We start from the raw sequence: 14,626 nt of genomic DNA on the forward strand, positions 1-14,626 counted from the left end.
CGACCTCCTACGCCTGTGTCTACGACCTCCTACGCCTGTGTCTACGACCTCCTACGCCTGTGTCTACGACCACCTACGCCTACGTCTACGACCTCCTACGCATATCTCTACGACCTCCTACGCCTATGTCTACGACCTCCTACGACTAAGTCTATGACCTCCTACGCCTAAGTCTATGACCTCCTACGCCTAAGTCTATGACCTCTTACGACTAAGTCTACGACCTCCTACGACTAAGTCTATGACCTCCTACGCCTAAGTCTATGACCTCCTACGCCTAAGTCTATGACCTCCTACGCCTGTGTCTACGACCTCCTACGCCTATGTCTACGACCTCCTATGTCCCCCCTCGACCTCAGTCTTCCACACCTAAGACCAACTACCACCAGCTACGAGTGGAAAATGATCACATGATAATAGTATGTCATGTTTGCATTTATTTTCTCGGGCCAGTTACCGACCTATGACTATCTACGACCTACCTATGACCTAAAATCCATTTTTTCCATGCCGACCTTTTTTTTTAACTCGTGGACATTTTTGATCAGGCTGGAAAAACCGCCGCGACCCACTTGAGGCCACGAGTACGCGGGGACCACTCACGAGCACCAGGAGGAGTTACGAAGACCTCCTACAACCTCGTAGCGACCATGCTGCGAGTATCAGTCAAGGGCAAACTCGGCAGAGGTCGCCAGTTAGGTCGTGAAAGTGGGACAGGGACAGTGTGTGTGTGTGAGTGCGTGCATATAACCATATAACAATTACAGCACGGAAACAGGCCATCTCGACCCTTCTAGTCCGTGCCGAACACATAATCTCCCCTAGTCCCAGACCATAACCCTCCATTCCCTTCCCGTCCATATAACTATCCAATTTATTTTTAAATGATAAAAACAAACCTGCCTCCACCACCTTCACTGGAAGCTCATTCCACACAGCTACCACTCTCTGAGTAAAGAAGTTCCCCCTCATGTTACCCCTAAACTTCAGTCCCTTCATTCTCATGTCATGTCCCCTTGTTTGAATCTTCCCTACTCTCAGTGGGAAAAGCTTGTCCACATCAACTCTGTCTATCCCTCTCATCATTTTAAAACCTCTATCAAGTCCCCCCCTTAACCTTCTGCGCTCCAAAGAATAAAGCCCTAACTTGTTCAACCTTTCTCTGTAACTTAGTTGCTGAAACCCAGGCAACATTCTAGTAAATCTCCTCTGTACTCTCTCTATTTTGTTGACATCCTTCCTATAATTAGGCGACCAAAATTGTACACCATACTCCAGAATTGGCCTCACCAATGCCTTGTACAATTTTAACATTACATCCCAACTTCCATACTGCATGTGTGTGTGTGCGTGCATGTGTTTGTGTGTGTGCGTACATGTGTGTGTTGTGTGTGTGTGAGTGTGTGTGTGTTGTGAGTGCGTGCATGTGTGGTGTGTGTGTGTGTGCGTGTATGTGTGTGTATGTGTGTGTGTGTGTGTGTGTGTGTGTGTGTGTGCATGTGTGTGTGCGTGCATGTGTGTGTGTGTGTGTGTGTGTGTGTGTGTGTGTGTGTGGTGTGTGTGTGGTGTGTGCATGTGTGTGTGTGAGTGCGTGCATGTGTGTGTGTGAGTGCGTGTGTGTGCGTGTGTGTGTGCGTGAGTGCGTGCGTGTGTGTGTGTGTGCGTGAGTGCGTGCGTGTGTGCGTGCATGGGTGCGTGTGTGTGTGTGTACGAGTGCGTGTGTGTGTGTGCGTGTGCGTGTGTGTGCATGTGTGAGCGCGTGTTGTGTTGCGGTGTGTTGCCACTGACCAATGGGAGTTGACGATCTTGCAGAGTGCCAGTTCGCAGCACATCCTCAGGTTGGCCTGGTGATCGGCCAAGGTGGAGAAGGTACACTTGGCTGGGTCAACCTCGCAGTTCTCCTCCGATTCGTACAGCGCTCGGATGAACTCCCCTGTGAAGAAGACACAGTCGCTCCTTGTTATTCTCCTCTTCCCCCCCGGACACTGTTGTTCAACAGCCAGACGCCACAACACAATAAACATGCCATCCGTCACACCTAGCATTCAGGGCCACTTCACGTGCAAACTTAAAGCACTCGGATATACATCGGCGCATGCCCTACACACACACACACAGCTCCCACCCCAGCCGCCTATCCCACTGGTCTCCAAACCCCATTACTAGCTGTCAAACAATCCAATGGACCTTCCTTTCACGCCAACATCAAGCCCCATCACATGCAAAACCTTATGTGGTGCAAGTTTGCGGATGACACTAAGCTGGGGGGCAGTGTTAGCTGTGAGGAGGATGCTAGGAGACTGCAGGGTGACTTGGATAGGCTGGGTGAGTGGGCAAATGTTTGGCAGATGCAGTATAATGTGGATAAATGTGAGGTTATCCATTTTGGTGGCAAAAACGGGAAAGCAGACTATTATCTAAATGGTGGCCGATTGGGAAAGGGGGAGATGCAGCGAGACCTGGGTGTCATGGTACACCAGTCATTGAAGGTAGGCATGCAGGTGCAGCAGGCAGTAAAGAAAGCGAATGGTATGTTAGCTTTCATTGCAAAAGGATTTGAGTCTAGGAGCAGGGAGGTTCTACTGCAGTTGTACAGGGTCTTGGTGAGACCACACCTGCAGTATTGCGTACAGTTTTGGTCTCCAAATCTGAGGAAGGACACTATTGCCATAGAGGGAGTGCAGAGACGGTTCACCAGACTGATTCCTGGGATGTCAGGACTGTCTTATGAAGAAAGACTGGATAGACTTGGTTTATACTCTCTAGAATTTAGGAGATTGAGAGGGGATCTTATAGAAACTTACAAAATTCTTAAGGGGTTGGACAGGCTAGATGCAGGAAGATTGTTCCCGATGTTAGGGAAGTCCAGGACAAGGGGTCACAGCTTAAGGATAAGGGGGAAATCCTTTAAAACTGAGATGAGAAGAACTTTTTTCACACAGAGAGTGGTGAATCTCTGGAACTCTCTGCCACAGAAGGTAGTTGAGGCCACAGTTCAGTGGCTCTATTTAAGAGGGAGTTAGATGTGGCCCTTGTGGCTAAGGGGATCAGGGGGTATGGAGAGAAGGCAGGTACGGGATACTGAGTTGGATGATCAGCCATGATCATATTGAATGGCAGTGCAGGCTCGAAGGGCCGAATGGCCTACTCCTGCACCTAATTTCTATGTTTCTATGTTTTCTATGTCAGGACTGTCTTATGAAGAAAGACTGGATAGACTTGGTTTATACTCTCTAGAATTTAGGAGATTGAGAGGGGATCTTATAGAAACTTACAAAATTCTTAAGGGGTTGGACAGGCTAGATGCAGGAAGATTGTTCCCGATGTTAGGGAAGTCCAGGACAAGGGGTCACAGCTTAAGGATAAGGGGGAAATCAAGTGGGTTTGCGTGTGATGAGCATTTGGCAGCGCTGGGCCTCCACTCGCTAGGCTTTGGAAGGATGAAGGGCGACCTCCTTGAGACTTTTGGTCGGTTTTGCATTTTGGTCGGAGGAATAATAAAGGCGTGGACTATTTTCTAAATGGGGCAAGAATCCAGGAATCGGAGGTGCAAAGGGACTTGGGAATGCTGGTGCAGGATTCCCCAAAAAGTTAATCTGCAAGTCGAATCGGCGGTGAAGAAAGAAAATTCAATGCTAGCATTTATTTGGAGATGGCTTGTGTACAAAAACAGGGATGTAACGCTGAGGCTCTATAAGGCGCTGGTCAGGCCACATTTGGAATATTGTGAGCAGTTTTGGGCCCCATATCTGAGGAAGAGTAAAGAAAGCTTTTGGTGTGCTGGCCTTTATAAATCAGGGCATTGAGTATAGAAGTTGGGATGTAATGTTAAAATTGTACAAGGCATTGGTGAGGCCAATTCTGGAGTATGGTGTACAATTTTGGTCGCCTAATTATAGGAAGGATGTCAACAAAATAGAGAGAGTACAGAGGAGATTTACTAGAATGTTGCCTGGGTTTCAGCAACTAAGTTACAGAGATAGGTTGAATAAGTTAGGGCTTTATTCTTTGGAGCGCAGAAGGTTAAGGGGGGACTTGATAGAGGTTTTTAAAATGATGAGAGGGATAGACAGAGTTGACGTGGAAAAGCTTTTCCCACTGAGAGTAGGGAAGATCCAAACAAGGGGACATGACATGAGAATTAAGGGACTGAAGTTTAGGGGTAACATGAGGGGGAACTTCTTTACTCAGAGAGTGGTAGCTGTGTGGAATGAGCTTCCAGTGAAGGTGGTGGAGGCAGGTTCGTTTTTATCATTTAAAAATAAATTGGATAGTTATATGGATGGGAAGGGAATGGAGGGTTATGGTCTGAGCGCAGGTATATGGGACTAGGGGAGATTATGTGTTCGGCACGGACTAGAAGGGTCAAGATGGCCTGTTTCCGTGCTGTAATTGTTATATGGTTATATGGTTATATGGAAGGATGTGCTGGCTCTGGAGAGGGCCCAGAGGAGGTTTTACAAGAATGATCCCAGGAATGAGTGGGTTAAACTATGATGAGCGTTTGTCGGCACTGGGCCTGTACTCGCTGGGAGTTTAGAAGAATGAGGGGGGGACCCTAATTAAAACAAACAAAATAGTGAAAGGCCTGGATAGAGTGGATGTGGAGAGGATGTTTCCACTAGTGGGAGAGTCTAGGACCAGAGCTCACAGCCTCAGAATTAAAGGACGTACCTTTAGGAAGGAGATGAGGTGGAATTTCTTTAGTCAGAGGGTGGTGAATCTGTGGAATTCTTTGCCACAGACGGCTGTGGAGGCCACAAGTCAGTGGATATTTTTAAGGCAGAGATAGATAGATTCAGTGTCAGAGGTTATGGGGAGAAGGCAGGAGAATGGGGTTAGGAGGGAGAGATAGATCAGCCATGATTGAATGGCAGAGTAGATTTGATGGGCCGAATGGCCTAATTCTGCTCCTATCACTTACAAAATCCCTATGCAATGCAACTCTAACGCTCCATTAGATTCTGTTGTGCTGCAGCAAGCAAAAATGTCATTGTCCTGCTATGATGCTATGAGAATGCAGGGTGACTTGGACAGATTGGGGGAGTGGGCAGATGCATGGCAGATGCATGGCAGATGCAGTTTAATGTGGATAAATGTGAGGTAGCACAAACAGGAAGGCAGATTATTATCTAAATGGTGTCAAGTTGGGAAAAGGGGAAGTACAACGGGATCTGGGGGTCCTTGTACATCAGTCAATGAAAGTAAGCATGCAGGTACAGCAGGCAGTGAAGAAAGCGAATGGCATGTTGGCCTTTATAACAAGAGGAATCGAATATAGGAGCAAAGAGGTCGTCCTGCAGTTGTACAGAGCCCTAGTGAGACAACACCTGGAGTATTGTGTGCAGTTTTGGTCCCCTAATTTGAGGAAGGACATTCTTGCTATTGAGGGAGTGCAGCGTAGGTTTACAAGGTTAATTCCCGGGATGGCGGGACTGTCATATGCTGAGAGAATAGAGCGGCTGGGCTTGTACACTCTGGAGTTTAGAAGGATGAGAGGATATCTCATTGAAACATATAAGATTATTAAGGGTTTGGACACGCTAGAGGCAGGAAACATGTTCCCGATGTTGGGGGAGTCCAGAACCAGGGGCCACACACAGTTTAAGAATAAGGGGTAAGCCATTTAGTACGGAGACCAGGAAACACTTTTTTTCTCACGGAGAGTTGTGAATCTGTGGAATTCTCTGCCTCAGAGGGCGGTGTGGGCCGGATCTCTGGATACTTTCAAGAGAGAGCTAGATAGGGCTCTTAACGATAGCGGAGTCAGGGGATATGGGGAGAAGGCAGGAACGGGGTACAGATTGGGGATGATCAGCCATGATCACATTGAATGGCGGTGCTGGCTCGAAGGGCTGAATGGCCAAATCCTGCACCTATTGTCTATTGTCCTATTTGGGAGATTTGATGATAAAACACTCTCGACTGGTGTATCCAACGTTCCTGCCTCTACTGGAAACCCCCGTAACTTGCCCCCCCATCGCTGTTACACTCATTGAGGACGCACGTACATGACACAACACCGGGGCGCGCAAACATCCCGCAACAAACCCCAACGGAAAGGCACCATCATTCACTTTCCCCACTCCCAAAATGACAGGGTACATGCATTGGCCGACATGCTGCACTCTTGTCTGTATCGGGATGCGGGGGGGGGGGGGGGGGGGGGGGGGGGGGGGGGGGGGGGTGTTAGAGGGGGTTAGAGGGGGGGTGTTTGAGGGATAAGTGCAGATAGCGTTAGTGGATCAGCAGGGGAGGAAGCTAGGCCACAACATGGTGAAGTAACTCAGCAGGGCACAGCGGCATCTCCGGAGGGAAGGAATGGCTTCTTCTTCAGACTGAGAGTCAGGGTGGAAGGGAGACTGGAGACATGGAAGGGTAAGGTGTGAAAAATGGAGATCACAGTGGAAGAACGATGTCAACAAAATAGAGAGAGTACAGAGGAGATTTACTAGAATGCTGCCTGGGTTTCAACAACTAAGTTACAGAGATAGGTTGAATAAGTTAGGTCTTTATTCTCTGGAGCGCAGAAGGTTAAGGGGGGACTTGATAGAGGTCTTTAAAATGATGAGAGGGATAGACAGAGTTGACGTGGACAAGCTTTTCCCACTGAGAGTAGGGAAGATTCAAACAAGAGGACATGACTTCAGAATTAAGGGACAGAAGTTTAGGGGTAACATGAGGGGGAACTTCTTTACACAGAGAGTGGTAGCGGTGTGGAATGAGCTTCCAGTGGAAGTGGTGGAGGCAGGTTTGTTTTTATCATTTAAAAATAAATTGAATAGTTATATGGATGGGAAGGGAATGGAGGGTTATGGTCTGAGCGCAGGTATATGGGACTAGGGGAGAATATGTGTTCGGCACGGACTTGTAGGGCCGAGATGGCCTGTTTCCGTGCTGTAATTGTTATATGGTTATATGGTCTGACGTAGGTTCTGAATTTCAGGAATGTAGCAAAATCATCCAGCGGCCTGTTCTGTTCATCATGGTGCCACCACAGCAGAACTTTCCCACTTTAGTTGCCTATATTGTCATGAGCTATCCAGTCAGCGGAAAGACAATACATGATTACAATCGTGCCGTCCACAGTGTACAGATACATGATAAGGGAATAACGTTTAGTGCAAGGTAAAGCCAGCAAAGTCCGATCAAGGATAGTCCGAGGGTCACCAATGAGGTAGATAGTAGTTCAGGACCGCTCTCTGGTTGTGGTAGGATGGTTCAGTTGCCTGATAACAGCTGGGAAGAAACTGTCCCTGAATCTGGAGGTGTGTGTGCGTTTTCATGTGTGTGTGGGTAGAATTTTAAGATTAAGATTAAGATTCCATCCCAGCTGGTATCAGGCAACTGACCCATCCTACCACAACCAGAGAGCAGTGTTGAATCTGGTCAGAAGATAGAGAAAAAAAGATCTAAGTCCGTCATTGGTCTTCAACGGACAAGTCAGACGGACAATGGAATTGTCAAGGCCACTGTGTCACTTAAACAGCAAAAGGAATGTGTAAAGTGTTTAATATCCTGCAGGCGACAATGGACTATGAAATTAACAAAAACCCTGCACTGTTGCAGGACCTTGCTTTACAAATAAAAGGACGTTCCTTTAGGAAGGAGATGAGGAGGAATTTCTTTAGTCAGAGGGTGGTGAATCTGTGGAATTCTTTGCCACACAGACGGCTGTGGAGGCCACAAGTCAGTGGATTTTTTTAAGGCAGAGATGGATAGATTATTGATTAGTACGGGTGTCAGGGGTTATGGGGGGAAGGCAGGAGAATGGGGTTAGGAGGGAGAGATAGATCAGCCATGATTGAATGGCGGAGTAGACTTGATGGGCCGAATGGCCAAATGCTGCTCATTCGACTAGTGCTTATTTAGAGGAAGACTACACACATGCCTCTGTGTTTGTAAACGTCAGATAGGTCACTTTTTGTTGGAATTCTATCAAGTTGAGTAGGCTGGGTCTCTAATCCATGGAGCGCAGGAGGATGAGGGGTGATCTTATAAGGTGTAATGGTGGCCGATTGGGAAAGGGGGAGATGCAGCGAGACCTGGGTGTCATGGTACACCAGTCATTGAAGGTAGGCATGCAGGTGCAGCAGGCAGTAAAGAAAGCGAATGGTATGTTAGCTTTCATTGCAAAAGGATTTGAGTATAGGAGCAGGGAGGTTCTACTGCAGTTGTACAGGGTCTTGGTGAGACCACACCTGGAGTATTGCGTACAGTTTTGGTCTCCAAATCTGAGGAAGGACATTATTGCCATAGAGGGAGTGCAGAGACGGTTCACCAGACTGATTCCTGGGATGTCAGGACTGTCTTATGAAGAAAGACTGGATAGACTTGGTTTATACTCTCTAGAATTTAGAAGATTGAGAGGGGATCTTATAGAAAACTTACAAAATTCTTAAGGGGTGGGACAGGCTAGATGCAGGAAGATTGTTCCCGATGTTGGGGAAGTCCAGGACAAGGGGTCACAGCTTAAGGATAAAGGGGAAATCCTTTAGAACCGAGATGAGGGGAACTTTTTTCACACAGAGAGTGGTGAATCTCTGGAACTCTCTGCCACAGAGGGTAGTTGAGGCCACAGTTCATTGGCTATATTTAAGAGGGAGTTAGATGTGGCCCTTGTGGGTGACATTTTCACACGAAGGGTGGTGGGTGTATGGAACGAGCTGCTGGAGGAGGTAGTTGAGGCTGGGACTATCCAAACGTTTAAGAAACAGTTGGACAGGCAATCACAAAACGCTGGAGTAACTCAGCGGGACAGGCAGCATCTCTGGAGAGAAGGAATGGGTGGCGTTTCGGGTCGAGACCCTTCTTCAGACTGATGCCAGGGGAGAGGGAGATACGTAGATAAGGAAGTGTGAGGTGTGAAAACAGGACAAAGGGGATGGAGATCTAGGAACATGTGGAATAGAACATTGTTAGCTGATTAATACAGAGAAGGTTCACCAGACTGATTCCTGGGATGGCAGGACTTGCATATGAAGAAAGACTGGATAGACTCGGCTTGTACTCGCTAGAGTTTAGAAGATTGAGGGGGGATCTTATAGAAACTTACAAAATTCTTAAGGGGTTGGACAGGCTAGATGCAGGAAGATTGTTCCCGATGTTGGGGAAGTCCAGGACAAGGGGTCACACAGTTTAAGGATAAGGGGGAAATCCTTTAAAACCGAGATGAGGAAAACATTTTTCACACAGAGAGTGGTGAATCTGTGGAATTCTCTGCCACAGATGGTAGTTGAGGCCACAGATCATAGGCTATATTTAAGAGGGAGTTAGATGTGGCCCTTGTGGCTAAAGGGATCAGGGGGTATGGAGAGAAGGCAGGTACGGGATACTGAGTTGGGTGATCAGCCATGATCATATTGAATGGCGGTGCAGGCTCGAAGGGCCGAATGGCCTCTACTCCTGCACCTAATTTCTATGTTTCTATGTTAAGAGGGAGTTAGATGTGGCCCTTGTGGCTAAAGGGATCAGGGGGTATGGAGAGAAGGCAGGTATGGGATACTGAGTTGGATGATCAGCCATGATCATATTGAATGGCGGTGCAGGCTCGAAGGGCCGAATGGCCTCTACTCCTGCACCTGTTGTCTATGTTTCTAGCTGGGAGAAGGTGGCAAACAGGGATAAAACGTGGTCGGACTGGTCAGAGAACAGGGAAGGGATGGAGAAAGAGGGAAAGCAAGGTCTAGACAGGCACATGGTGGATAGGACAGGTTTGGAGGGATATGGGCCAAATGCAGGCAGGTGGGACTGGTGCAGGTGGGGCATGTTGGCTGGCGAAGGCAAGTCTGGTCGAAGGGCCTGTTTCCACTCTGTGCAACTCGGTGACTCGGGGAAAGAGGAGTCATTTCTCCAAGACTGCGCGCTTCCTTTGAGGATGTTGTCGTTGGATTGCAATCGGGATTAAGGTTCCATTGCTCCAATGTTCTGCTCCGTCTGTGAGCGATGTACAGGCACGGAGGTGGGCATGGGGGGGGGGGGGGGGGGGGGGGGGGGGGGGGGGGGGGGGGGGGGGGGGGGGGGGGGGGGGGGGGGGGGGGGGGGGGGGGGGGGGGGGGGGGGGGGGGGGGGGGGGGGGGGGGGTGTGTTTGGGGGGGGGAGGGATTTGCAAGGCACAAGAACATCACCCTTAGATGTCTCCCAAAGTGCATGCAACAGCGACACAAGACACACATGCCAATACCCCAGGCAGATCAATACAGATAGATATTGAGAGCAATATACTTGCTACGTTATCTGAAGAGCAGAGCAGTTTCACCAACCTCTCCCCCCTCCCCCACCCCCTTCCTCCGCCAACAAGTCTCGGTTGGCAATGGCAGAGGTTGACAAAGTCCAACATGACCCAGTCCGACCACAAAATCGTGTCTCCTCCCCCAGTATTTCCCACTAATGTTTGTTTCAGTTAGTTTGGAGATACAGCGCGGAATTAGGCCCTTCTGCCTGACCAGCGATCCCGGCACACTAACACTATCCTACACACACTAGGGACAACTTTTTTTAGTTTGGAGATACAGCGCGAAAACAGGCCCTTCAGCCCACCGAGTCCGTGCCGACCAGCGATCCCCGCACACTAACACTATCCTACACACACTGGGGACAATTTACATTCACACCAAGCCAATTAACCTGCAAACCTGCACGTCTTCGGAGTGTGGGAGGAAACCGAAGATCTCGGAGAAAACCCACGCAGGTCACGGGGAGAACGTGCAAACTCCGCGCCCGTAGCCAGGATGGAACCCGGGTCTCTGGCGCTGTGAGGCAGCAGCTCTACCCGCTGCGCCACCCTGCCGCTCCTTAACCTGCCTCTTCCCTATTCCAGTTTGTTTTTTCTCCTCTCCCCGCTCTAGGTCCTGACCCGAAACGTCACCTGTCCATGTTCTCCACAGATGCTGCCTGACCCGCTGAGTTACTCCAGCACTCTGTGAAACGTCACCTATCCATGTTCTCCACAGATGCTGCCTGACCCCGCTGAGTTACTCCAGCACTCTGTGAAACGTCACCTATCCATGTTCTCCACAGATGCTGCCTGACCCGCTGAGTTACTCCAGCACTCTGTGAAACGTCACCTATCCATGTTCTCCACAGATGCTGCCTGACCCGCTGAGTTACTCCAGCACTCTGTGAAACGTCACCTATCCATGTTCTCCACAGATGCTGCCTGACCCGCTGAGTTACTCCAGCACTCTGTGAAACGTCACCTATCCATGTTCTCCACAGATGCTGCCTGACCCGCTGAGTTACTCCAGCACTCTGTGAAACGTCACCTATCCATGTTCTCCACAGATGCTGCCTGACCCCGCTGAGTTACTCCAGCACTCTGTGAAACGTCACCTATCCATGTTCCCCACAGATGCTGCCTGACCCGCTGAGTTACTCCAGCACTCCAGAAGTGTCCTTTCGATTGTGTGGGTCATTCAGTTGTGAAATTGCAGCAGCACAAGGAATGAAGAAGGCCATTCTGCCCCTCTATGCCTGAACTATCCCCAAATAACTTGTGGCTCAGGAGACCAGGTCAGGGGGAGCTCGGTCACTCTGAAAAACCGGGGATCCACAGCAAATCATTTGGCGAGAGGAGAAGCATTTGCTGAACACCTCCGCTCAGTCCGCCTAAATCTACCTGATATCCCCATTGCCAAACACTTCAACTCCCCCTCCCATTCCCACATTGACCTTTCTGTCCTGGGCCTCCTCCACTGTCAGAGTGAGGCCCAGCGCTAATTGGAGGAAACATAGACAATAGGTGCAGGAGTAGGCCATTCGGCCCTTCGAGCCTGCACCGCCATTCAATATGATCATGGCTGATCATCCAACTCAGTATCCTGTACCTGCCTTCTCTCCATACCCCCTGATCCCTTTAGCCACCTTAACAGCACCTCATATTTCACTTGGGCAGCTTACACCCCAGCGGTATGAACATTGACTTCTCTAACTTCAAATAACCCTTGCTTTCCCTCTCTCTCCATCCCCTCCCCCCACCCAAGTCTACATCCCAGCTTCAAAGTCGCCTTGTAGAGTCTCATTGTCAGTAACTGGTTTTCACCCAGCACACAGTTAACAATGTCCTGTTTCCTTTCTCATCATTAATTTTTTTGCATATCTTTCATGTGTTCTATATTTCTCCACATCACCATCTATATCTCTCGTTTCCCTCTCCCCTGACTCACGACCCGAAACGTCACCTTGTTCCTTTTTCTCCAGAGATGCTGCCTGTCCCAGCTGAGTTACTCCAGCTTTTATGTGCCCACCTTAGGCACCAGATTCAGGTTGGACCCAACCGAGTGAACCAAAAGGTTTCCATAAAACGGCGAGGGTGAGAATCTCACCGGTGGCATGATCAGAGAGCTTTTTTTTGTTTCAAAAAGAAGGGAAAAATGGTTAATTGAATTTGGCAAGTGGTCAGACGTGAAGAATCACCTCTCAAAACTGCTCTGGCCTTTGGACATTTTTACATTCCGCACAAGTCATCGTTTACAAGACAGTAATCCTTAGCAATCCTCATGAGAGATGGAAAGACACATTAACCCTTTGAGGCCTTTTGCAATCGCGAGACGGCTTGACTTGTGCACAGGCATAGCCAGGGCCAGCCATGATGTGGTGGGGCCTTCGGACAATTTGTCGTGCGGTTCGGCAGCCTTGTGAATGGGGGGCAGCCATTTTGGCAAGCTCTGCGTTGATGCCTCACTCAGCCAGTGTCGAGCCAATCCTCCCACCTATCTTAGAAACATAGAAATGTTCCCGATGTTGGGGGAAGTCCAGAACCAGGGGTCACACAGTTTAACATAGAAACATAGAAACATAGAAATTAGGTGCAGGAGTAGGCCATTCAGCCCTTCGAGCCTGCACCGCCATTCAATATGATCATGGCTGATCATCCAACTCAGTATCCCGTACCTGCCTTCTCTCCATACCCTCTGATCCCCTTAGCCACAAGGGCCACATCTAACTTCCTCTTAAATATAGCCAATGAACTGTGGCCTCAACTACCTTCTGTGGCAGAGAATTCCAGAGATTCACCACTCTCTGTGTGAAAAAAGTTTTTCTCATCTCGGTCCTAAAAGATTTCCCCTTTTCCTTAAACTGTGTGACCCCTTGTCCTGGACTTCCCCAACATCGGGAACAATCTTCCTGCATCTAGCCTGTCCAACCCCTTAAGAATTTTGTGAGTTTCTATAAGATCCCCCCCTCAATCTTCTAAATTCTAGAGAGTACAAGCCGAGTCTATCCAGTCTTTCTTCATATGAAAGTCCTGACATCCCAGGAATCAGTCTGGTGAACCTTCTCTGCACTCCCTCCTGGTTCAGTTCCCCATGAACTCCTTTGGGAATCTTTTGCCTTTTTCCATGTACCAGAGCTCATCACCACACTGGTCAAGAGCTATTTCCAAGACCTGCAACTGTGGTTCACAACAGCTGACTTCAGTACAACATGGCAGCGCTTGGAAGTAGGCATCATGGCAGGCTGCACAGTCTCACCCTTGGCCTTTACAATGGCCATGGAAGTCATTATCAGGGCCTCAAAATGGGTGGTGGGCGGTGAACGAACAAGGGCTGGGCTCCGTCTGCCACCCATCAGGGCATACATGGACGACATGACAACACAAACCACTACTGCAGCATGCACCAAGCGGCTACTTGGAAAGCTTTTTCCATAGAATGGCCTCTACTCCTGCACCTATTTTCTATGTTTCTATGGAGAAGAATTGAAAGCATCAGGCTCGTAATAACCCCAGCAATTTCCCTCGAGACATCAACCATCCCACACCTTGTTCTGTTCTCATTCACGTATAACTCCACTTTCCTGCACCCCGTCCAAACAAGGTGAACGGAGAGGGCCTCGACACGCCACCAGTTCCTTCCCTGCAGAGATGCTGCCCGTCCCGCTGAGTGATGCCACCATTTTGTGTCTCTCTCTTTGGCGAGTTGACTCACGCCAATAGGCCGACGGTCCTCAAAGGGTTAATAGTCAAAAAATACACGCACGCACGCACGCATGACATTAAAAGTGTTTTACCGAAGAGCAGATTCTGCAATTCATCTTTTTTTCACAGTGGTCCCAGAATGGGTGGTAGGGAAATGGGGAGGGTGGAGGGATTTGGTGGGATATGGGGACCTTCTCAAGATACGTGGTATCATCACAGGCTGGGTCCAAATGCACATGGAACGGGCCAAAACGTTCTCCATTCCAACCTGCATTCCCCCGCCAACTATAATGGACGAACAGACTTGAAATGGAGATGGCTTTCAGCTGGGAAAGTGCTCCTTTAGAGTAAGGAACTGGGAAAGTGCTCATTTCCAGTAAAGTCCAGAACCAGGGGCCACACAGTTTAAGAATAAGGGGTTGGCCATTTCGAACGGAGATGAGGAAACACTTTTTCTCACAGAGAGTGGTGAGTGTGGAGGCAGGTTCTCTGGATGCTTTCACTAGAATGTTGCCTGGGTTTCAACAACTAAGTTACAGAGAAAGGTTGAACAAGTTAGGTCTTTATTCTCTGGAGCGCAGAAGGTTAAGGGGGGACCTGATAGAGGTCTTTAAAATGATGAGAGGGATAGGCAGAGTTGATGTGGACAAGCTTTTCCCTTTGAGAATAGGGAAGATTCAAACAAGAGGACATGACTTCAGAATTAAG

General features: G+C 48.9%; 1 protein-coding gene across 2 annotated transcripts in view; it reads right to left on the bottom strand.

Annotated features, from left to right (window-relative positions):
• syngap1a (synaptic Ras GTPase activating protein 1a) overlaps positions 1-14,626 on the bottom strand; it is a 115,064-nt gene that overhangs the window by 70,866 nt on the left and 29,572 nt on the right. For both annotated transcript variants that reach the window (XM_055630259.1, XM_055630260.1), the window contains exon 5: positions 1,789-1,933. In XM_055630259.1, coding sequence (XP_055486234.1) covers positions 1,789-1,933 — 145 coding nt within the window. The remainder of the gene's footprint in view (positions 1-1,788; positions 1,934-14,626) is intronic.

This window comes from Leucoraja erinacea, unplaced genomic scaffold (assembly GCF_028641065.1).
Source record: "Leucoraja erinacea ecotype New England unplaced genomic scaffold, Leri_hhj_1 Leri_294S, whole genome shotgun sequence".
Lineage (NCBI taxonomy): Eukaryota > Metazoa > Chordata > Chondrichthyes > Rajiformes > Rajidae > Leucoraja > Leucoraja erinaceus.